The sequence below is a fragment of the Sebastes umbrosus genome, chromosome 20, assembly GCF_015220745.1.
Source record: "Sebastes umbrosus isolate fSebUmb1 chromosome 20, fSebUmb1.pri, whole genome shotgun sequence".
In the NCBI taxonomy this organism is placed as follows: Eukaryota; Metazoa; Chordata; class Actinopteri; order Perciformes; family Sebastidae; genus Sebastes; species Sebastes umbrosus.
Genome location: NC_051288.1, coordinates 23050769 through 23074888, shown reverse-complemented (window position 1 = coordinate 23074888; position 24120 = coordinate 23050769). Strand labels below are relative to the sequence as shown.

Below are 24120 nucleotides of genomic sequence, written 5' to 3'. Positions count from 1 at the left end.
GTGTTTCTCCGCCGCGCCACCAGGGGGCGGTACTCATGTGGTTGATGAGTCCAACTGAACTCAATCAGCAGCTAGCTACTCTCAGGTGGTAGTTTCAGTCAGTCGGTAGTGTGTTTGGGCCGCTGGACATCTCATGGTTCTTACCGCAAAAACTAACACAATTAAGCGACACTAAACAATCAGCTAGCTAAATACTGAACAAGTAACACCGACTAATAAACTACAGTCTGTAAAATACAACTGCAGCGAGACGGAAGAAGAGACTGTGCTAATGTTTGATGAGCGCGTGGTTGGATGAGACAACATGACGTCACTTTACACTGATACAGGTGAGTGTAACTTCTTTATTCTACCTGAAGTTTAGAAGAGTATTGTGCTGTTTAACTTTAGCCAATTTAACAGTTATAACCGTCAGCATTTAATGTTTCCCAGTGTATTTTTTACATACTATAATATGACTTATTGCATTTTGTTCCCACATATTATACTATTACCTTTTTGATTTATTTTTGACATATTATACTATTACTTTTTTGATTTATTTTTGACATATTATACTATTACTTTTTTGATTTATTTTTGACATATTATACTATTACTTTTTTGATTTATTTTTGACATATTATACTATTACCTTTTTGATTTATTTTTGACATATTATACTATTACTTTTTTGATTTATTTTTGACATATTATACTATTACTTTTTTGATTTATTTTTGACATATTATACTATTACTTTTTTTTGACACTTTACAATGACTTTTAAAAAAAAATTTTTTTACATACTGACATTTTTTCTTTTTTTTTGACATACTATAATATGACTTTTTGCATTTTATTCCCACATATTATACTATTACTTTTTTGATTTATTTTTGACATATTATACTATTACCTTTTTGATTTATTTTTGACATATTATACTATTACCTTTTTGATTTATTTTTGACATATTATACTATTACCTTTTTGATTTATTTTTGACATATTATACTATTACCTTTTTGATTTATTTTTGACATATTATACTATTACTTTTTTTTGACACTTTACAATGACTTTTAAAAAAACATTTTTTTACATACTGACATTTTTTCTTTTTTTTTTGACATACTATAATATGACTTTTTGCATTTTATTCCCACATATTATACTATTACTTTTTTGATTTATTTTTGACATATTATACTATTACTTTTTTGATTTATTTTTGACATATTATACTATTACTTTTTTGATTTATTTTTGACATATTTTACTATTACCTTTTTGATTTATTTTTGACATATTATACTATTACCTTTTTGATTTATTTTTGACATATTATACTATTACTTTTTTGATTTATTTTTGACATATTATACTATTACTTTTTTGATTTATTTTTGACATATTATACTATTACTTTTTTGATTTATTTTTGACATATTTTACTATTACCTTTTTGATTTATTTTTGACATATACTATTACCTTTTTGATTTATTTTTGACATATTATACTATTACTTTTTTGATTTATTTTTGACATATTATACTATTACTTTTTTGATTTATTTTTGACATATTATACTATTACTTTTTTTTGACACTTTACAATGATTTTTTTAAAAAAAAACATTTTTTACATACTGACATTTTTTCTTTTTTTTTTGACATACTATAATATGACTTTTTGCATTTTATTCCCACATATTATACTTTTATTTTTGACATATTATACTATTACTTTTTTGATTTATTTTTGACATATTATACTATTACTTTTTTGATTTATTTTTGACATATTTTACTATTACCTTTTTGATTTATTTTTGACATATTATACTATTACCTTTTTGATTTATTTTTGACATATTATACTATTACTTTTTTGATTTATTTTTGACATATTATACTATTACTTTTTTGATTTATTTTTGACATATTATACTATTACTTTTTTGATTTATTTTTGACATATTTTACTATTACCTTTTTGATTTATTTTTGACATATTATACTATTACCTTTTTGATTTATTTTTGACATATTATACTATTACTTTTTTGATTTATTTTTGACATATTATACTATTACTTTTTTGATTTATTTTTGACATATTATACTATTACTTTTTTTTGACACTTTACAATGATTTTTTAAAAAAAAACATTTTTTACATACTGACATTTTTTCTTTTTTTTTTGACATACTATAATATGACTTTTTGCATTTTATTCCCACATATTATACTATTACTTTTTTTTAGACATACTTTACAATGACTTTTTAATATTTCTTTTTACATACTATGACATTTCTTCTTTTTTTTCGACATACTATACTATGACTTTTTTGCATTTTTTTTTTACATACAATATGATTTTTTGCATTTTATTCCCACATATTATACTATGACTTATTTTATTTATTTTCGACATACTATACTATGAAACAAAATGAAGCAGACAGGAAGTAAACATGGACCAGAGTAAAAAAGACTGATGATGATTCTGAGTGTGAATGAATGAATAAAACCAAAACAATGAGCTAGTTTCGAAATATTGCACAAGTACTAACAGATCTAAAGAAACTACAGTCTGTAATTTACAACTACAGCAATACAGAAGAAGCAATCAACCTATTAACTAATTAAATAATGAATAATTAATTATCTAAAGGTTTGGATGCCAAGAACACAATGTAGTGTTCCAGTCCCCAACATGGCTATCAGTATTGAGCCAATTAGTCACAAAAAAGTGGTATTATATACCATAAAAATGAACAAATGTCATAGTATAGTATGTTGAAAAAAGTCTTCGTATAGTATGTCAACATATCAAAGAAGTCATGTCGAAAAAAAGTCATAAAGAGTTCATAGTATAGTATGTCAAAATATGAAAATAGTCATAGCATGTTGAAAAAAGTCATAAAAAAGGTTATAGTATATCAAAATATTTTAAAAAGTCATAGTATAGTATGTCAAAATATAAAAAATGTCATAGTATAGTATATCAAAATATAAAAAATATCATAGTATAGTATGTCAAAATATTAAAATAGTCATAGTATGGTATGTCAAAATATAAAAAAGTCATAGTATAGTATGTCAACATATAAAAAAGTCATAGTATAGTATGTCAACATATAAAAAAAGTCATAGTATAGTATGTCAAAATATTTTTAAAAATTTCATAGTATAGTATGTCAACATATAAAAAAAGTCATAGTATAGTATGTCAAAATATAAAAAGTCATAGTATAGTATGTCAAAATATAAAAAGTCATAGAATAGTATGTCAAAATATTTAAAAAAAAGTCATAGTTTAAATACAAAATATTAAAAAAAGTTCATAGTATAGTATGTCAAATGTGTCCAAAATTAACTTTTTGACTCACCGGCAAAAGTGACTAGTTGATGAAAAAATCCACCGGCCGAGCATCTTCTTTACTGTCCAAAATAATACATTTGCTTTTTTGTGTGACATGTACATCTGTTGTTTCAGTACATTTCATTGTGATAATACGGTATTATTTTGCATACAAATAGTAGTAGAGTGGAGGGCAGAGCAAAATAATCCAAATATATTGACAGTGGGTTAATCAATTCAAGCCTGAATACTACGCTTCAAGGCTGACCCAAATGATTCGACCGTTGCCATGGTAATCAACTTCTAAATCAGAATTCAAATGCATCATGTTTTCCTCGTTTGTTGGTTTGTTATTTTTATAATCATTACCCCAACAATCCGAAATAGTACATGGAATAGCGAATAGTAATGATGAATGTGTACGTTTGGTGCTGTCCCGGGCACTGAAACACAGCTGACTCAATAAAGCCAGGTGTTTCATTTTATATGTTGGCATAGGCTACAGTTTATTTGAGTATTAATTTTATAGGCCTTCATATGAGCAAATTCATTATTATGGCCTATCGCTGTAATTTATTTGACGTGACTAATGAACATTTTGTTTCAGTTCTCATTGCAATAAAAAGAAAAACCCTGAAGTTTTTTCCCTGAAGACATTTTTATCCTCATCTATAATTAGAATATAATAGCAAAATAAAGAACAATAAAAGTAAATAATGACTGCAAGATGGAGGGAAGAGTTACAGCTTGTGTTGTTGTCAGCCCCTCCCACCACTGTTTTAATGCACGGTTGCATACCGGGGCTTATAGTGGGATGCTCCGCGCGTAAAAATGCGACAGCAGCACTGGTTTTCACACTAACACCTCCTGCCATGACAGAACTTCAACTCTATAGTATGATGAAAAAAGTCATAGTATAGTATGTAAAATGTAATGAAAAAGACATAGTATATCAAAATATATGAAAAAGTCATAGTATAGTATTTCATAAAAAGTCACGGTACAGTATATTGAAAAATATCATGAAAAAACTCAGCATAGTAAGTCAAGAAAATCTTAGAAGTAAAAAAAATGGTATAGTTTGTAGAAAAAAAGTAATATAATAGTGTGTCGAAAAAAAGTCATAGGATACTATGTCGAAAAAAATGTTATAGTATAGTACATACTGTACTATGACTTTTTTGACGTACTATGACTTTTTTCATGAAATTTTTCGACATACTATACTGACTTTTTATAGTCATAGTAAAGTATGTTGAATTGTTTTTTTAAAAGTCAGTATAGTATGTCACAAAAAGTCAGTGTATATCGAAAAAAAGTCATAGTATGGTATGTCGAATTTTTTTTGTTGAAAAAGTCATAGAATTTTCAACATACTATACTGACTTTTTTTCATAAAATTTTTCGACATAATATACTATGACTTTTAAAAAATCATGAAAAAAGTCATTGTATGTCGAAAAAGTCATATCGAGTATGTCGAAAAATATGAAAAAAAAAAAATAGTATAGTATGTCGAAAAATTTCATTAAAAAAAAAGTCATAGTATAGTATCGCAAAAAAGTATAGTGTCGCAAAAAGTCATTTTAAAAAAAAAAAAGTCATAGTATTTTGGACATACTGCGGTGTGACTTTTTTTCCGACATTCTATACTATGATTTTTTTTTTACATACTATACTATGAATTATTGCATTTCTTTCGACACTCATGATGAAAAAAGTCATAGTTTAGTATGTAGAAAAAGTTATATGAAGGTCATAGTAAAGTAATGATGATAATACATTTTATTGATAGAGAGCTTTTTTATAATACTCAATTATACTGTACAAGTCAAAATTATCATATAAAAATTGCTCACTAAAGATATACATCAACAAGCACACATTAAAAGCAGTTAAAAATAGGTGCGTTTTAATTTTTGATTCAAATGTCGACAGATTGGTGCAGTCTCTGATGTGACAGGGGAGTGAGTTCCAGAGGGAGGGGGCAGCTATGGAGAATGGTCTGTCACCACTGGTCCGGTTCCTGGTCCTGTGTGGTGGAGATAGGAGGTTGGCGACAGAGGACAGAGGATGGTGGTGGATTTGGTCGGTGAGGTAAGAGGGGACCTGGTTATATAGGGCAAACAAATAATTATTGTTCAAAAAATGTATTGTCAGTGTATAACTGTTAAAATGTTTTCAAAACAGTTTTAAAAAATTGATAGTATTATGTCAAAAAAAATGTATATTGTAGTATGTTGAAAAAAAAAGTCACAATATAGCATGTTGAAGTCAAAGTCATAGTATGTCGAGAAAAAAATAAAAGGCATATTATAGCATGTCAACAAAAAAGTTATAGTATATCAGTCGAAAAAAAAAAAAAGTCCTAAATAGTCATAGTATAGCATGTCCAAAAAGGTCACAAAAAAGTCAGAGTATCATGTCGAGAAAAATAAAAAAGTAATAGTACAGTATGTTGAAGTCATAAAAAAGTCATAAAATAGTCAGAGTATAGTAGGTTGAAAAAATTAAAAAAGTCATAGTACAGTATGTTGAAGTCATAAAAAAAACATAAAATAGTCATAGTATGTCGAAAAAATAAATAAAAAGTCATAAAATAAACATAGGATAGCATGTCAAAAAAATAAAAAGTCATAAATAGGTAGGTTGAAAAAATAAAAAAAGTAATAGTATGTCCAAGTCATAAAATAGTCATAGAATAATGTTGAAAAAAAGCAAAAATGTCATAGTAGTATGTCAAGAAAAAAAAAAAGTAATATTATAGTATGTCCAAAAGAAATGTAAGTAAGTCATAGTATGTAAAAAGAATTATGCCAAAAAGTCATAGCATAGTCTGTCGAAAAAAATAAAAATAAATTCGTAGTATAGTATGTCGAATAAAGTCATTTAAAAGGTCTTAGTATAGTATTTTGTAAAAAAGTCATAAGGTCAAAAAATCCTAAAAAAAAAATGTAGTATAGTATTTGTATGTTTACCTACTTGTTATAAAAGCATGAAGCACAAGAGATCCTCAGCGTCGTCTGAAGGCGCGGGAGATTCTCCAAGCGTTTGGTTCCTCGTAGCGGTTGTAGAGCGGTTCCAGTTTCTGTTGCCTCTTCACCTTGCTGAGACGTGTGGGGTCGCCAACTCTGTAGAAGGCCGGTGCAAACTCCACCAGCCAGCGAGGGTCGATGGTGGTCACCTCTCGCATGTACTCCTTGGTGGTCAGCACCAACTCGTGGTACACAAGCCTGCAGGACAAAAATACAGTTAATAGGGCTGCAACTAATTCAATTAAAAGAGCTGAAACCATTAGTCATTCAAGTGAATTTAATTTAATTAATCACAAATCACCAATTTGCCTCAGGGGGCTTTACAATCTGTACAGGATACGACACCCTCTGTTCTTTATTGTATGACCCTCTGATCGGATAATATCCAAGCATTTGGTGGTTCCAGCTTCTTAAATGTGATGAGTTTTAGCTTTTTTTGACCTACATGATGCTGAATATCTTTGGATTTTGTACGGTTGGTTAAACAAGCAATTTGAAGACGCTGCCTTGGGCTCTAGGAAACTGTCACGGACATTAAAATCTTGCCAACAATTATATTTACATGCACAAAATCTTGCCCTTATTCTTCCCTGCAGTGTTACAGCAGTACAATGAGGACTCACCATTCTGGCTGGCGGTTGAAGAGCGTGCTGGAGGGGTGGAGGTAAACCACCTGCTGGTCAATCAGGGTACGGTACCCATCATGGGGATGCTTCCTGGCAGAGTTCCTGAAGTAACCGCTGCAGATAGCTTTCTGGACCCGCACTGTAGCTTTTCCACAAGATACCACGTCCAACTTGTGTCTGAGGAATATTTAATGTTCAAATTGTATTTTTTTCACAAGACATTATTGAGTTAAGAGTGAGTTTAAATACTGTGTGACTATTTTTCTCCATGTCCAGCATACATTTAAACACATTGCTGCATATTTGTATACATCAACTACCATGATTATGTCTACAGTCATTTCTCCATTCCACAACAGTAAGGTTGAAACACTAGCAGAGGCTACCTGTCCATGATGCTCAGCATCTGCTTGCGGATGTCCTGAGCTCTCTTTAAGGAGCGAGCTTGGATGAAGTTCTCGAAGCACCAGGGGTTGGAGAACTTGTTGTTCTTCCAGGAGTTGTAGACCGCCAGCAGGGTCAGGTGGTCTCCCTCCGGCTGGAAGAACTTTGTCTTCCTCTGGTCAGCCTGGGCCTGTTTGTCCTGAAAACGGAAGGGTTGAATTTAGTGTTTTGTGACAAAGTGTTTAGTCTAGAGATGCACCGATTACCATTTCCGATTTTTTAAGAGTCTGACCTGCTGATTCCATCTTCTTTCTAAGAACTATAATTTACAGTAAGGCTCCAGACGAACCTTTTTCATTACCATCCTGAAAGATAATTTCAACCGTCCCAAAGTCAGAGTAAACATCATGTTATCTTTTTACTTTGTTATTGTCATCTATAGTGGTTATTTACATAAAAATTCAAATGATTAGGAAATAAATGATTGTACTTGTATTTAAATATTTGCTTTGATTTAAAAAATCTTGGCATTGGTAGTTTTAATTATATATTATAAGCTTCTTAGAGCTAGTGTTAGAAAGGTAAACAAGTGATATTTCTCTCTATTATCTATTAAATATTGCTGTGAAAACATTTCCTTCAAACAACTGGATTTATTCAAGTGTCTCGCCAAAAACTACATTTTACAAAATTACATTTGAACACATCATGATAGCGTTTTAATTTACCTCGTAGAGCTTGAACGCATCATAACTCAATGCAACCTCCGTTAACGTTAGCGCTTTATCTTCATGCAGACGAGCCGCTCACTGCGATTACTCTGAGCATCATCATGGGAATGAATTACAATATAATAAGTGTCTAATAAAGTTAATTGTTCCTCCGCAGCTTGTATTGCAGTCGATTGATCGGTGCATCTCTAGTTGAGTCTGATAACGTGTTATTTCACTAGATGTTTTAAGCATGTTGCCGCCTTGAAAAAAATGCTTTAAGTATGTTTTATCATTAAAGATTTGGAGGAAGAAAAACAAATTGTCTGTGTAATTTATAGAAGTAAGTCTAATGTGGTCAGTATGACTGTTGTGTGTATTCATACCTTTGGTCTGTAAAAGATGTTCTGCACAGACAGCATCGACACGATGGTGAGCATCTCTTCACTGCAGCCCAGATGGACGGACATGATCAACATCTTACACAACATCGGCTCCAGAGGAAACTCAGCCATCTGAACCATAGAGACGGGTGCAAATCAAATACAGTCAGTATGCATAATGTACAGTAGACACCTAAATACAGACAGTGGACAAACCTATTCTGGTCATTCAAGCACTTCTTGCACAGATTATATGCATAAATAAATTTGTATCATCAGTTATAATACAACAATCCGAGTATATGCAGTAGATCTTCCTCCTCACCCTTCTTCCCAGCCGTGTGAGTAAGCCTTCATCATCCAGAGCTCCCAGCGTGTAGAGCTGCTCCATGGCTATGATCAGAGTCTCCATGGGAGGAGCGTCCATGAAGTCGAAAGCCAGGAGGTCATTAATACCCATGGCCTGGGAAATTAAAAAATAAATAAATAAATCACACTAACAATAATAGTAATGTCTGACAGTAGGGCTTTCAATCGATTAAAACTGTAACCGCACATTTTTTATCTGTTCAAAATGAACCTTAAAGGGAGACTCTTATCAACATGGGAGTGGACACATATGCTGATTAATGCAAATGTATGTATATATTTATTATTGCAAATCAATTAACAACACAAAACAATGACAGATATTGTCTAGAAACCCTCACAGGTACTGCATTTAGCATAAAACAATATGCTCAAATCATAACTAGGCAACAACAGCTGTCAGTGTGCTGACTTGACTATGACTTGCCCCAAACTGCATGTGATTATCATAAAGTGGGCATGTCTGTAAAGGGGAGACTCGTGGGTACCCATAGAACCCATTTACATTCACATATCTGGAGGTCAGAGGTCAAGGGACCCCTTTGAAAATGGCCATGCCAGTTTTTCTTCGCCAAAATGTAGCGCGCCTTTAGAGCGAAAGAAAATAATAATAACTGGGCAACAAAGTCATGAATAAAGCCGTTATACAGATGGAAACTGATTCATGTTAAGTGTTAGAAGAAGTCAGTGCGTTACCTTCAGAGACAGCACAGTGCTGGCCAAGCTGGTTCTCTGGATCTCAGGCACGTTGGTCGTCAGCATCTCGTCTCTGTAGGCTCTCTCCGTGTAGAGCCGGTAACACTTCCCTGGACCCGTTCTGCCGCCTCGACCCGACCTCTGCTTGGCCTGGGCCTGAAAACACATCAGGGAGTTTGTGGTAAAGAGATATCAAATCATTACCAATGATGCTTTTTATCAACATACGATTAAAAACCAAGTAGGACAAATGTAAAATGTTATGGTTGTGTTAAAATGGACGGACCTGTGAGATGGGGGTCACCACCAGCTGGTCGATGCCCGTCTTGGAATTATACACGATCTGTTTAACAAAGCCGGGGTCGACCACGTAGTAGATCCCATCGATAGTGAGAGACGTCTCAGCGATGTTTGTGGCAATGATGACCTGGTGGGAAACAAAGAAAAGTGAGAGGATCATTATTTACTCTTTAAGGTGTTTGATTTGGTCCGTGCTCACTCTCTAAAAATACCCAACAACCAACAACTTTAATCTTATCCACTTCAGTTTCTGACCTTTCTGCTGCCAAGGGGTGCCGGGTCAAAGATCCTGGTCTGCATCTCGCTGGGCAGGGCAGAGTAAACTGGCAGAATAATCAGATCAGGAACAGCCGGTCCCAGCGACTTCATTCTCTCGTACAGGATCTCACAAGCGGTGTCGATCTCTTCCTGTCCAGTCAGAAACACCAGGATGTCACCTGGACAAAGAACAGAGAGAAAAGGAAGATTTTTTTAACATAAAAGCTAATTCAAATTATTTTTTTCCTACAGAGACATGATTAGGTTTCATTTATACAAAACAACACAAGTATAGCACACCCTCTAAGACCCGTGATTATTGTCTTTAAGAGGTTGTAGCCAACTGTATTCATGTATGATGATGTTAGTCCCCATAGTAGCCATTTCATTGTAGTGAGACCACTTTTTTAAAACTTGATCTCACTGTATAAAATGACCTGTGGTGACCTCTAGGATAATCACAGCCTCATGAAACTTTACAGCCACAAACTAGAGACCTAGAGCATTCAGAGGATGGATGGATCAGACTAGAGACCTAGAGCATTCAAAGGATGGATGGCTTTCCTAGCTAGATTGACAATAAGGGGGTTTCTGACCAGTTTACACAACAGAAATGCTCGCCATTTAATTGCCGAAAAATGCAATTCTTGCAGAAAAGTCAAAAGTTTTTGATCCCAAATCACAGCATGGCTTTTTCTATGGTGTTCCTCAAGGTCTTGGTGTCTTAATGTGGTATTCTGGAGCGATTATTGATCATTTTTATCAATTCTTGAATTGGTAAAAATGGTTAAATTTAGCACCAAATCTGTGTAACAAATGGTATTAACCGAAAAATTGCTGCAACAACATAATAGAGCATGGGAATGGCCATCATATACTTCTATCACAATGTTCTAAGCTCTTATACACTTTCAAAATGTATTTCTGATTAATGACTAGAACAACTTGACACACAGTGCTGAGCTGCATCCCAAATTAATCTCCAGGTTCCCAGCTCTCAGATGATGTACACCACTTCGGTGTGACATCTACTGTTGACTAAGTTGGTCTCTTGGGGTTAAAATAATCATCACTTGTCCTTGGGACTTTAAATTCAAGATAAGGAAACCTGTTTCTAACCGTACCTGGAGGCTCACACAGATGAATCTGCATAACAGTGATGAGGCTGGCATCCAGGTAGTCCGTCTCAGGCTCTTTGGTGTAGAGAACCTCCACTGGGAAAGTTCTTCCTGGGATGGTGAAGATGGGCGCTTCAAAGAAATACTGGGAGAACTTGACAGCATCCAGTGTGGCGGAGGACACGATCAGCTTCATATCTTTGCGTTTCTGTATCGTCTAAAAGAGACAGAGGAAGTTATTGTATGAGAAACAGCATTGTTGGTATGATTTATTATTCTTTAAAAACATTATATGGTTTGCAGAATGTAAAAAAATACCTTCTTGAGAAGTCCAAAGAGCACATCGGTGTGGATCGTTCTCTCATGGGCCTCATCCAGCATAATGAGGGAATACAGACTCATGTCTGGGTCCAGCAGACACTCCCTCTGCAGCATACCATGGGTCATGTACTTGATTACCGTCTCTGTACTGGTACAGTCCTCAAATCGGATGGTGTAACCCACCTAGAGTGAAGGTAAAAAAAGAAATGCTAAATACTACAGGAGAGAGGAAAAGCTCTCACTAAGAATTTCTAGTTCAGGTTAAGAAGAATCACTCACCTCTTGTCCCAGACGGCAACCGTACTCCTCAGAGACTCTCTTGGCCACTGACATGGCGGCCACACGACGGGGCTGCGTACAGCCGATCTTCCCCCGGGAGGTGTAGCCCGCCTCCGCCAGGTACTGAGTGATCTGCGTGGTCTTACCGGACCCAGTTTCTCCAACAACAATCAAGATCTGGTTATCGTGGACAGCCTGCGAAGAGAAACAAATCATTGGTGTTAAGTAAATATTGTTAAGGTGTTAAAAAAAAAATATCAAAGTGTGTTACAGTTTTTTGTAATCGCCAACATCCTTTTGTCTAATCTGCAGTCACATTTTCAAAACTCTAAACACAATTAGCACAACATCCGTCTGTTGTGAACCGTACCATTAACACAATTCATATTGTATTTACAGTTAATTAACATGTTTCTAAAATTCTGAAAAATGTCTGAAAAAAAATTCTGAAAAAATGTCCGAAAAAAAAGATCTGAAAAAAAAAGTCTAAAAAAAAGGTCTGAAAAAAGTAAAAAAAAAAAGATCTGAAAAAAAAGTCTGAAAAAAAGGTCTGAAAAGAAAGTCTGAAAAAATGTCCGAAAAAAAATTCTGAAAAAAAAGATCTGAAAAATGTCTGAAAAACTGTCCGAAAAAAAAGATCTGAAAATGTCCGAAAAAAGATCTGACAAATGTCTGAAAAAAAGTCTAAAAAAAAGATCTGAAAAATGTTTGAAAAAAAGATCTGAAAAAATGTCCGAAAAAAAAGATCTGAAAAAAAAGATCTGAAAAAATGTCCGAAAAAAAAGGTCTGAAAAAAGTAAAAAAAAAAAAGATCTGAAAAAATGTCCGAAAAAAAAGTCTGAAAAAAAGGTCCGAAAAATGTCTGAAAAAAAAGTCTGAAAAAATGTCCGAAAAAAAAGATCTGAAAAATGTCTGGAAAAAAAGTCTAAAAAAAAGATCTGAAAAAATGTCCGAAAATAAAGTCTGAAAAGACCTGAAAAAAGTAAAAAAAAAAAAAAAAGACCTGAAAAAATGTCCGAAAAAAAAGGTCTGAAAAAAGTAAAAAAAAAAAAAGATCTGAAAAAAGTAAAAAAAAAAGATCTGACAAATGTCTGAAAAAAAGTCTAAAAAAAAGATCTGAAAAATGTTTGAAAAAAAGGTCTGAAAAAATGTCCGAAAAAAAAGATCTGAAAAAATGTCTGAAAAAAAAGATCTGAAAAAATGTCCGAAAAAAAAGTCTGAAAAAAGGTCCGAAAAATGTCTGAAAAAAAAGTCTGAAAAAATGTCCGAAAAAAAAGATCTGAAAAATGTCTGAAAAAAAAGTCTAAAAAAAAGATCTGAAAAAATGTCCGAAAATAAAGTCTGAAAAGGTCTGAAAAAAGTAAAAAAAAAAAAAAGACCTGAAAAAATGTCCGAAAAAAAAGGTCTGAAAAAAGTAAAAAAAAAAAAAGATCTGAAAAAAGTAAAAAAAAAAGATCTGAAAAAATGTCAGAAAAAAAAGATCTGAAAAAAAAGGTCTGAAAAATGTCTGAAAAAAGTCTGAAAAAAATTCTGAAAAAAAAAAAGATCTGAAAAATGTCTGAAAAAAAAAAGATCTGAAAAATGTCTGAAAAAAAAGTCTGAAAAACTGTCCGAAAAAAAGATCTGAAAAAAGTCTGAAAAAAAAGTCAAAAAAAAGATCTGAAAAAATGTCCAGAAAAAATGTCTGAAAAAAATTCTGAAAAAAAAAAGATCTGAAAAAATGTCCGAAAATAAAGTCTGAAAAAAAATGTCTGAAAAAAGTAAAAAAAAAAAGATCTGAAAAAATGTCCGGAAAAAAAGTCTGAAAAAAAAGTCTGAAAAAATGTCCGAAAAAAAATTCTGAAAAAAAGATCTGAAAAAAATGTCTGAAAAATGTCCGAAAAAAAAGATCTGAAAAATGTCTGAAAAAAAAGTCTAAAAAAAAGATCTGAAAAAATATCCGAAAAAAAGGTCTGAAAAATGTCTGAAAAAAAAGTCTGAAAAAATGTCCGAAAAAAAAGTCTGAAAAAAAGATCTGAAAAAAATGTCTGAAAAATGTCCGAAAAAAAAGATCTAAAAAAGTCTAAAAAAAAGATCTGAAAAAATATCCGAAAAAATATCCGAAAAAAAGGTCTGAAAAATGTCTGAAAAAAAAGTCCGAAAAAATGTCCGAAAAAAAATTCTGAAAAAAATATCTAAAAGAAGTCTGAAAAAAAAATATCGGAAAAAAGTCTGAAAAAATGTCCGAAAAAAAATATCTGAAAAATGTCAGAAAAAAAAGTCTGAAAAAAAGATAACGCATCCCTAGCGTTTCTATCCAAGGTGTGAGAGACGATAGGTAAGATGTGATGTGGACAAGAACATGAGGACAAATGCTGAAGATGGTACAGATTAAAAGAAGCAGCAGAAGAAGAGAATGGAGACCTTTAGATGCTGCTGCAGTGTGTATTGATATGTTTGTGCATGCTGCAAATATAGGTACTGATTTTAATAATTATTATTCAGTGTGTTGTATCTTCCATCTTATTTCCCCTGTTTTTATGTTTATTTTCTCTTATTGTAAAGCATTTTGTGCTGCATTTCTTGTTTGAAAATTGCTACACAAATAGTCTATTATTATTATTCAGTTTTCCTATCATTTCCTATAAATCTTAGTGTCTATCTCAACACCGATCGTACCTGAACAAGCTGTTCCTTAAGCTTGAAGATCGGCAGACTCTCTCTCTGCTGCAGGATGGACAGTTCGGTCTTCTGGCCATACGACGCCTGGTTCCCTCCAAAGGCGTATTTTTTCCACGCTGGAAGATCGAGAGGCATAGCACCGAGGCCTCTCATGTTGGCAGCAATCTGCCTTCCTTCATCTGTACAGGAGAGGAACAGGGACTAATGTTAAGTTCCGGCAAGATCCTACTATTTTGTTTAATCAAGATGAACTGCGATGATAATGAACTTCCTAACAAGCTCTTTTTGTATTAAACTATGAGTCAGAGGTAGTGACCCGGGCTGGAGGAACTTGTAAAGCCTCCGATGTCCCCTGAGGCTGCGGAAGACAGAGTCACAGTGCATTATGACTGTGTGCGCCAGCGTAACCTCATGGGGAAGCTAGATAATCATCTCCAGCTACGCTGCGGTAACAATGTAACTGAGGAATAGGCCTGGCACAAGACAGATGGTTAAATCTCATTTTCTAAATTTTAAATCTCCGACACAACATAGATTGATTTTGTTCTTTAATTAATTTCCGGTTTTCCTGGGCTGTGCCGGGGCTGGGATCTTACTACAGCGGCCCGGGTTCGAGTCCGACCCGGGGCCCTTTGCTGCATGTTGTCCCCTCTCTCGCCCCTTTCCAGTCCATCTGTCCTGTCTACCAAATAAAGGCAAAAACAGCCAAAAAATAATCTTTAAAAAAATAATAATAATAATAATTTCCGGTTAAAAGTTGTTCCACTGATGCTTGAAAATCAAAGTCAGAGCTGCGCACATTTAAATCTAAAATGTGTAGTCCAGGTCCTTACAATCAGGCATGGGGTCTATCCAGTTCTTGTGGAGGCCGGTAGGGATGGAGTCCAGCTCTGCAGATCGAGCCGCCTGCTTCAGCTCTCTCCTCTCTTTAGAGAGAGCGCTCTGCATCATGGCTGCTTGGGAGAGGGAGCCATCTGGATTCTGATGGACAAAATGAAAACAGTTGTTGGTATGATGATGATAGAGAAATGCATTTTATCAAACTGCATCAGTATTTACAGAACAAACATACAAATCCAAATGTAATCTATTTTAAATAAATGAAGATTAATGAGTACTAGGGCTGTCAAAGTTAATGTGATAACGCATTAACGCAAATTCATTTTAACGCCACTAATTTCTTTAACGCATTAACACAACCTTCAATTTTTAGGCTGTAGCGGGCTCAGCTTTAAAGCTAGAAGGAAGGTGAAGGAGGCTAAATAACGTGTTTAATGTAAAACACATGCACACAAAGAACGTGAGTGTCTGAGTGAGTTACGAGTTCAATTCCATGACATTTTATTAAGATAAATACTCAGTAAGATCTGCACAGATCTGCCCACACCACAAACAACAACACTGGATATATATATTCCTACCTTTACTATTTTGACCGGGCTCATGTTGGTGCTCCATTTAGTCTGTCCCCTCAGGAATGGAGGTTCCTCTTCGACCAGATCAATCTCCAATTCTTGATCTGTGGAGGGAATCGTTACAGAAAGACATTATCATACTGTTTAACTTTTATTTAACAAAAAATGTGGGAATAAAGCGTTGAGTTTTACCTTCCTCGTCATCTATTTTGGGAAGGATTCCCGTCTCCTCGTCAAACTCTGGGAACTCTTCTTTAGCGAGTACGTTGGCTGCGATCATCTGAACAGGAGAAAAGTATTTTTTAACTGGATGGTTAAAAAACAGACAAGGAAGACAGAATCTGTTTTACATGAATTGTGTTTGATGAGTACCTGTTTAATTTCCCATTTTTCAAGGTCCGTTATCTTGGCGAGTCGTTTGCGTTCTGATGGGTTTTCCTCTGGTTCCGGCATGATGGCTTCAACGGGGCGGTCAGGGTTCCTCATGGCTTCGTCTCCGAACCCAGTGTCCAGGTTTCTCCTCCGGTTGGGATTCAGGTCCTCCCCCGTCATCTGGTCCACATCCTGGCAACATTTATTTATTTATGGCGACCATTTATTTCTAGCCAACACTCGAGAAACCAGTTATTATATTGGATGCAAGTCAAACCTGTTTTTGCAGATAAATGTATGACTATGGCCCGGCTAGGTTAACAAATGTTATGCATTGTAACCACATTATCTGAACACATCTTATTGTCTGACTGTTTCCATCAGGGATTCCTCTCGATTCCTTACGGTGAAATGTACAAACCGACTTTTCTTCTGATCTGTTATACATGACTCACCTTCATGCTAAGGCTGGCTTTGGTTCCGGTGAATGACAGCACTTTGACCTTCACCTTTTGGCCTTTGGTGACCACGTCAGCCACGTTGGCTATACGTCCTTCTTTGCGCAACTCTGAGATGTGCACCAGGCCCTCCCAGCGCTTCCTGCAGACAATAACAGTTAAACACTACAGGTTAGGGTCAGGGTGCAAACACCAAAAGAACATTACAGGTGGATGCTCGCGATAACAAATCTAAATGCAACATAAAATGCAATCTAGTGGATGTTTTTGTTTTGTTAACTTAAGTGTTTTATGGTACCACAAGGGCACATTTCTGTTTGCCCACCAGGGAGAAAAAAAAAAAACAATCTCTGAAAAATTTTACATTTATTTGAAATGTAAGTAGTAAAGTTAATAAAAAATGCAGAAATATAATTATAAATTAGTAAAAGAATTAAAAAAGTAAATAAAAAATGTGGAAATATAAAGATAAATAAATAAAATAAAGTAAATAAAAATCTGGAAACATAAAGATAAATAAATAAAAGAATAAATACACAGAGAAATAAATAAATAAAAAATGTGGAAATATAAACTGAAATAAAAGAATAAATTTATGTAGAAATATAAAGACAAATAAAATATGAAATAATAACTATAAGCATTTTCATTTATTTTCACATTTGTTCATTTTCTCTGTATATATTTATATATTTTTAAAAATATGCATTTATTTTTTGCATATAAATTCATCTATTTTTACTTTACATTTTTTATAATGAATTTATTTTAATTTTATATATATTTCCTTCCTTCCCTGATTCTATGTATTCCTTTATTTATTTCTCTTTATATTTCCACACTTATTTTCTTATTATTTTACAGATTTATTCTATATTATGGCACTCCTATGACTCCATACTCTCTCACTGTCTTGGTGTTCATGGCTGTAAAGACAACATTTCTCTGACTGACCTGAGGCCGTCCAGCTGCACAAAACAGCCAAACTGCATAATACTGCTGATTTTGCCGATGTAGATGTCGCCCACAACAGGCTCCTCTGGCGGAGGACGATCCACAAGTCTATCACGGCAGCGGTCAGCGTCTCTGTCGTCTGTCTTGTTGTTCTCATTGTCTCTGTGAGGGCTCGGCGGATGGTCACTCCAGCGAGACACCCGTTTCCTTTTGCGCGGGGGGTTTGTTTCTCCGTCACGCTCTTTAGATCTGGAGCGACTTCGCTGACGTCCGATTTGTCTGTCTGTGTCTCGACTTCTGTCACTGTGCAAATTCCTGTCTGACCTGAGGAGCAGATGAGAAAAAGACAACAACAATTTTTACTCCAAAAACGTATTCAGTTTCAAAATATATCATAAGCATACATTGGTCACCTGTTTTATTAGCTTATTTTCCAAATGGCAGGTATCTATGAAGTCATAAGAGAGCCACAATATAAATATATATGTGGAAAATAAATGTAAATAAATGTGGAAATATAAAGAGAAATAAAAAATAGAATCGTGGCAGGAATAAAATATATATAAAATAAAAATACATACATACTTTTTTAAATACAGAAAAATAGAATCATTCATATGCTAAAAAATATACAATTTGTAAAAATATATAAAATAAATCTATATATACAGAACAAATTAACAAATAAATGAAAATGCTTATTTTACATTTATCGTCTATATAATTTTTATACAAGTTATTATTTCGACTTTTTATTTACTTATTCTTTTCTTTATTTTTCTTTATGATTCTACATTGCTTTATTGTTTTATTCATTTCACTTAATATTTTCACATTTTCTATGTACTTATTTATTCATTGAATTATTCCTCTTTATATTTTCACATTTATTTTCTTATTCTCTTACAGATTTATTATTTTTATGGCACTCCTATGACTCCACAGGTATCTACTCTACAAAACTCAAAGTACTTTTTAATTACCTATTATCAGAACTTGTTCCACAGAAGTTGGGCATAAGCATCTCCAGCTCTTTCATAGCTGCCGCTGCAACCTGCTCATCATCTTTATCCGTGTGGCTTGGTAGAATCTGATGGAGAGGTAATAATGAGTGACAACAGCTCCATAAATACTATAAAATTTACCTACTGACAAAGAGTTGAATATTATTTTAGAGGTTTTTGTCAAGTGTTACAAAATGAGCCTTACAATCCACACAGGATCATCTGGTTTACATAAAGCAGGGTATTTCTCTATCAGCTTGTCATTCTCATTCCTCGGCCTGACCTCTTGTTGATGAGCTGTCAAAACAAAACAGAAGATATAGTTTAACAGTAGACATATAAAACCATATAAACATAAGCTATTGTTACATAAAATATATGTAAAAGTCTCTGTACCTCCCTGTCGCTCAGAGAATTGATTTCAAAATACTCCTGCTGGTTTACAAACGACTAAATGGTTTAAGGCCAAAATACATTTCTGATCTTCTGCTATGTTCTGAACCATCCAGACCTCTCAGGTCGTCTGGATCAGGTCTGCTTAGTGACCCCAGAGTCAGAACTAAACATGCAGAAGCAGCGTTCAGTTTTTATGCACCAAATATCTGGAACAAGCTCCCAGAAACCTCCAGGACCTCCAACTCTGAGTTCTTTTAAATCAAAGCTTCAAACTGTCCTGTTTGCTGCTGCCTTTTATTAAACCAGATAATGATCTTGTACTGCACTAGAGCTTTTACTCTTGTGTGTTATATTCTATTTTAGCTTCTATCCTATAGCTTTTATTTTTAGCTTGTTTTTATTTTCTAATCTTTAATGTTTTTATAACTGTTTTAATTATGTCTCAATGTTCTTTTGCACTTTGTCGCAATGTTCTTGAATGGTTTGTGCAAAGCACTTTGAATTGAATGAGAATAAAGTCATAAGTTTAAGAGAAAAAAGTCGTAATATTATAAAGTAGTCATTTTACGTGTTATTTTATTTTTTTCTCGTAAAGTTATGACTTTATTCTTGTTATATTGCAACTTTTTTTCTCGCAAAATTACTATATTCTCGCAATATTACGACTTTTTCTCGCAAAGTTATGACTTTATTCTCGCAATATTACGACTTTTTTTTCTCGTAAAGTTATGACTTTATTCTCGCAATATTATGACTTTTTTTCTCGTAAAGTTATGACTTTATTCTCGCAATATTATGACTTTTTTTCTCGTAAAGTTATGACTTTATTCTCGCAATATTACAATTTTTTTTCTCGTAAAGTTATGACTTTATTCTCGCAATATTACAATTTTTTTTCTCGTAAAGTTATGACTTTTTTCCCGCAATATTAGGACTTTTTTTTCTCGTAAAGTTATGACTTTATTCTCGTAATATTACGACTTTTTTTCTCCTAAAGTTATGACTTTATTCTCGTAATATTACGACTTTTTTCTTGTAAAGTAATGACTTTATTCTGGTAAAATTACGACTTTTTCTTTCGTAAAGTTATGACTTTATTCTTGTAATATTACGACTTTTTTTCTCGTAAAGTTATGACTTTATTCTCGCAATATGACTTTTTTTCTCGTAAAGTTACTATTTTATTCTCGCAATATTACGACTTTTTTTCTCTTAAAGTTATGACTTTATTCTCACAATATGACTTTTTTTCTCGTAAAGTTACTATTTTATTCTCGTAATATTACGACTTTTTTTCTCATAAAGTTATGACTTTTTTCCCGCAATATTAGGACTTTTTTTTCTCGTAAAGTTATGACTTTATTCTCGCAATATTACGACTTTTTTTCTCATAAAGTTATGATTTTATTCTCGCAATATTACGACTTTTTTTCTCATAAAGTTATGATTTTATTCTCGCAATATTACGACTTTTTTTCTCATAAAGTTATGATTTTATTCTCGCAATATTACGACTTTTTTTTCTCGTAAAGTTATGACTTTATTCTCGCAATATTAAGACTGTTTTTCTCGTAAAGTTACTATTTTATTCTCGCAATATTACGACTTTTTTTCTCATAAAGTTATGACTTTATTCTCGCAATATTACGACTTTTTTTCTCGTAAAGTTATGACTTTTTTCTCATAAAGTTATGACTTTATTCTCGTAATATTACGACTTTTTTTCTCGTAAAGTTATGACTTTATTCTTGTAATATTACGCTTTTCTCGTAAAGTTATGACTTTATTCTCGCAATATTAAGACTGTTTTTCTCGTAAAGTTACTATTTTATTCTCGCAATATTACGACTTTTTTTCTCATAAAGTTATGATTTTATTCTCGCAATATTACGACTTTTTTTCTCATAAAGTTATGATTTTATTCTCGCAATATTACGACTTTTTTTCTCATAAAGCTATGATTTTATTCTCGCAATATTACGACTTTTTTTTCTCGTAAAGTTATGACTTTATTCTCGCAATATTAAGACTGTTTTTCTCGTAAAGTTACTATTTTATTCTCGCAATATTACGACTTTTTTTCTCATAAAGTTATGACTTTATTCTCGCAATATTACGACTTTTTTTCTCGTAAAGTTATGACTTTTTTCTCATAAAGTTATGACTTTATTCTCGTAATATTACGACTTTTTTTCTCGTAAAGTTATGACTTTATTCTTGTAATATTACGCCTTTTTTCTTGTAAAGTTATGACTTTATTCTCGCAATATTAAGACTGTTTTTCTCGTAAAGTTACTATTTTATTCTCGCAATATTACGACTTTTTTTCTCATAAAGTTATGATTTTATTCTCGCAATATTACGACTTTTTTTCTCATAAAGTTATGATTTTATTCTCGCAATATTACGACTTTTTTTCTCATAAAGTTATGATTTTATTCTCGCAATATTACGACTTTTTTTCTCATAAAGTTATGATTTTATTCTCGCAATATTACGACTTTTTTTCTCGTAAAGTTAGTACTTTATTCTCGCAATATTACGACTTTTTTTCTCGTAAAGTTACTATTTTATTCTCGCAATATTACGACTTTTTTTCTTGTAATATTGTGACTTTATTCTGTAAATCTCAGATGATTTTCCCCTCAATGTGGCCCTAATACTCTGTAGCACATCTGCTCTTTGGTCCTCACTGCATTAGACTTATACACCATACTTAGACTATAAACTGTGTTACCTTCATCACAATGATCAAATGTTTTGTGTTTTTTTCTTTGCCTAAAATGTCTCTTTAGATAGTAAAGGTTGCTGACCCCTGTGCTCTACATATAAAGCTGCCTAACCTTACCTTTACTGGTAGATGGAGAGGGTCTCATGGTGTGAATGAGTCTGAGTAGATTAGCAACAAAGGTATCCTGAAAAAAAGACATTTAAATGTAAATACAATGCAACAAACATGAAAATGAAGGAGTTTGTTTGTTTAACTGCACACTTACTGTAAAATCAGCTCCATTTTCACACAGAGCTGCTCTGAACTCCTCAAAAGTTGGGTGTTTTTCAGCCAAACTGATGATAAACTCAGCTGTAAAACATCAACCTGGTGAGTTACACTCTGATTGTTGACATTAGCACACCTGTTTGTTATCAAGCAATGACTCTGTGGAGGAGAAAAACAACGCTGTCATGTAGAGGAACGTTACCCAGATCTTTCTCGCTGATCCCCAGATGATTCTCCAACTCCGTGCACACTTTAGACACCAAAGATAAATACTCTAAACGTTTTATTTCGTCTAAAGCAGCCATTTCTCTCTGCTGTGTTATGATCTAACAGGAAGTGACTCTTCTTCTTCTTCTTCTTCTTTTTTTGGCTCTAACGGAAGTGATGCAGTGCTGCTGCCGCCCTCTACCGGCCAACAGGCAGATAACAGCATGTACACATTAAAAACCTCTAGTATTACTATTTCATGCTACTTTATACTTCTACTGCACTACATACACGACAAAGGATGACAGTCTGCAGGACAGATAATAATACACTATACTCATCTTTAACAGTCTCTTCTGCACTATATTCACTTTTTAATAGTCGTGTATCACAGCTGTTACTCTGCACTATATTCAGTTTTAACAGTTTTCTTCATCTCCTTGTATTTGTATATCTGGTATATTTTATTGTACTTTGTAATTTGCACTACTAACTTTTTTACTGCCTTTTTACTAACATGTTTTGCAATATGGAACTGTGATGCTGGAAACTTGAATTTCCCTCAGGATTAATAAAGTTACTATATATCTATCTATCTATCTATATATCTATTTATTTGATCAGTTACTAGTTACTTTGCAGATTTAGATTATTAATACAAAATACAAACCGACTCTAAATAAATAAATAAATAAATAGTACCACCTTTATTAGTGATATTACACATTAATGCATCACTAATTAAAATCCAATAATATAATATCTATGATTCTGAAAATGACCATTCTGCACAAATAGTACTTTTGGTAATTTAAGTATATTTTGATGCTAATACTTTGGCACTTTTAAGTTAAATTTTTAATGCAGGACTTTTACTTGTAACAGAGTTACTGTTGTATTGCAACTTTAACTTAAAACTACCACCATTGCTAAAAACATTCATTCAAGTACTGAACCCACGTACAATTTTGAGGTACTTGTACTTAAGTATTTTCATTTGATGCTACTTTATACTTCTACTCCACTACATTTATTTGATCAGTTACTAGTTACTTTGCAGATTTAGATTAATAATACAAAATATAAACCAACTCATAAATTACGGTATTTTTATAGATTAAGATATCCAGTAGTAAATAAAAATAAAAAATACTCCCACCTTTACTAATGATGTTTACACATTAATGCCTCGAGAATTATAATCCAATAAAATAGAATATCTATCTATGATTCTGATATGGGCCATTTTGCAAAAGTAGTACTTTTACTTACTTTAGGTACTTTAAGTAAATTCTGATGCAAATACTTTTGCACTTTTAAGTAACATTTTTAATACAGGACTTTTACTTGTAACAGAGTTACTGTTGTATTACAACTTAAACTTAAAACTACTTAAAACATCTGAGTAGTTATTCAACCACTGCTAAAACATATTTCCATGGTATGCTACTTTAGACTTATAATCCATTACATTACAGAGGCTAATATTGTAATTTTTACTACGTTAATTTTAGGGCTACAGTATCTAGTTACTTTGTAAATTAAGGGTTGTATATAAACATGTAATTACATACAATGGGTTGCTGTAAATTATATGATCCAATGGTGTAAAAATAATCTTAAACAGCTATTTTGACATTGATAAATTGCTACTCTTATCTAAATACTTCCTGCACTAACTGTGGATACATGAAGCATGGCTTGATTTGAACACAGTAACAGTTAAAGTGGAAATGAGTGGCATAACGCTGCAAATATTTGGGATTTGGGTACCTGATTTTGGTTGTTTTTTTTGTGTGGCTTGGTAACTAGCCACAACACC

General features: G+C 32.9%; 1 protein-coding gene and 1 long non-coding RNA gene across 2 annotated transcripts; one reads left to right on the top strand and one right to left on the bottom strand.

Annotated features, from left to right (window-relative positions):
* The first annotated feature begins 74 nt into the window (after nucleotides 1-74).
* On the top strand, nucleotides 75-7127 carry LOC119479812. The gene is made up of 3 exons (XR_005204758.1): nucleotides 75-329; nucleotides 5293-5451; nucleotides 6986-7127. It is a non-coding gene; the product is annotated as an uncharacterized LOC119479812 (long non-coding RNA).
* Nucleotides 5138-22464, bottom strand: LOC119479767 (ATP-dependent RNA helicase DHX8-like). The gene is made up of 24 exons (XM_037755695.1): nucleotides 22294-22464; nucleotides 22090-22175; nucleotides 21942-22008; nucleotides 18903-18994; nucleotides 18677-18783; nucleotides 17694-18017; nucleotides 16737-16881; nucleotides 16282-16473; nucleotides 16102-16189; nucleotides 15916-16013; nucleotides 15328-15475; nucleotides 14492-14673; nucleotides 11834-12028; nucleotides 11552-11737; nucleotides 11240-11450; nucleotides 10113-10294; nucleotides 9844-9984; nucleotides 9558-9713; nucleotides 8818-8955; nucleotides 8496-8624; nucleotides 7402-7598; nucleotides 7013-7192; nucleotides 6333-6587; nucleotides 5138-5463 (listed from the first exon to the last, which is right to left on the bottom strand). Exons 1-23 carry the CDS (start codon nucleotides 22394-22396, stop codon nucleotides 6368-6370), a joined length of 3567 nt encoding a protein of 1188 aa, XP_037611623.1. The 5' UTR covers nucleotides 22397-22464; the 3' UTR covers nucleotides 5138-5463; nucleotides 6333-6367.
* Nucleotides 22465-24120: the final 1656 nt, after the last annotated feature.

Coding starts and splice junctions, on each gene's coding strand:
- LOC119479767 (XM_037755695.1), bottom strand. CDS start 22,396: ATGGCTGCTTTAGACGAAATAAAACGTTTAGAGTATTTATCTTTGGTG. Junction 16,882..17,693: donor GTGCAGCTGGACGGCCTCAG/GTCAGTCAGAGA, acceptor TATTGTCTGCAG/GAAGCGCTGGGAGGGCCTGG. Junction 10,295..11,239: donor TCATCTGTGTGAGCCTCCAG/GTACGGTTAGAA, acceptor TTCTTTGTCCAG/GTGACATCCTGGTGTTTCTG.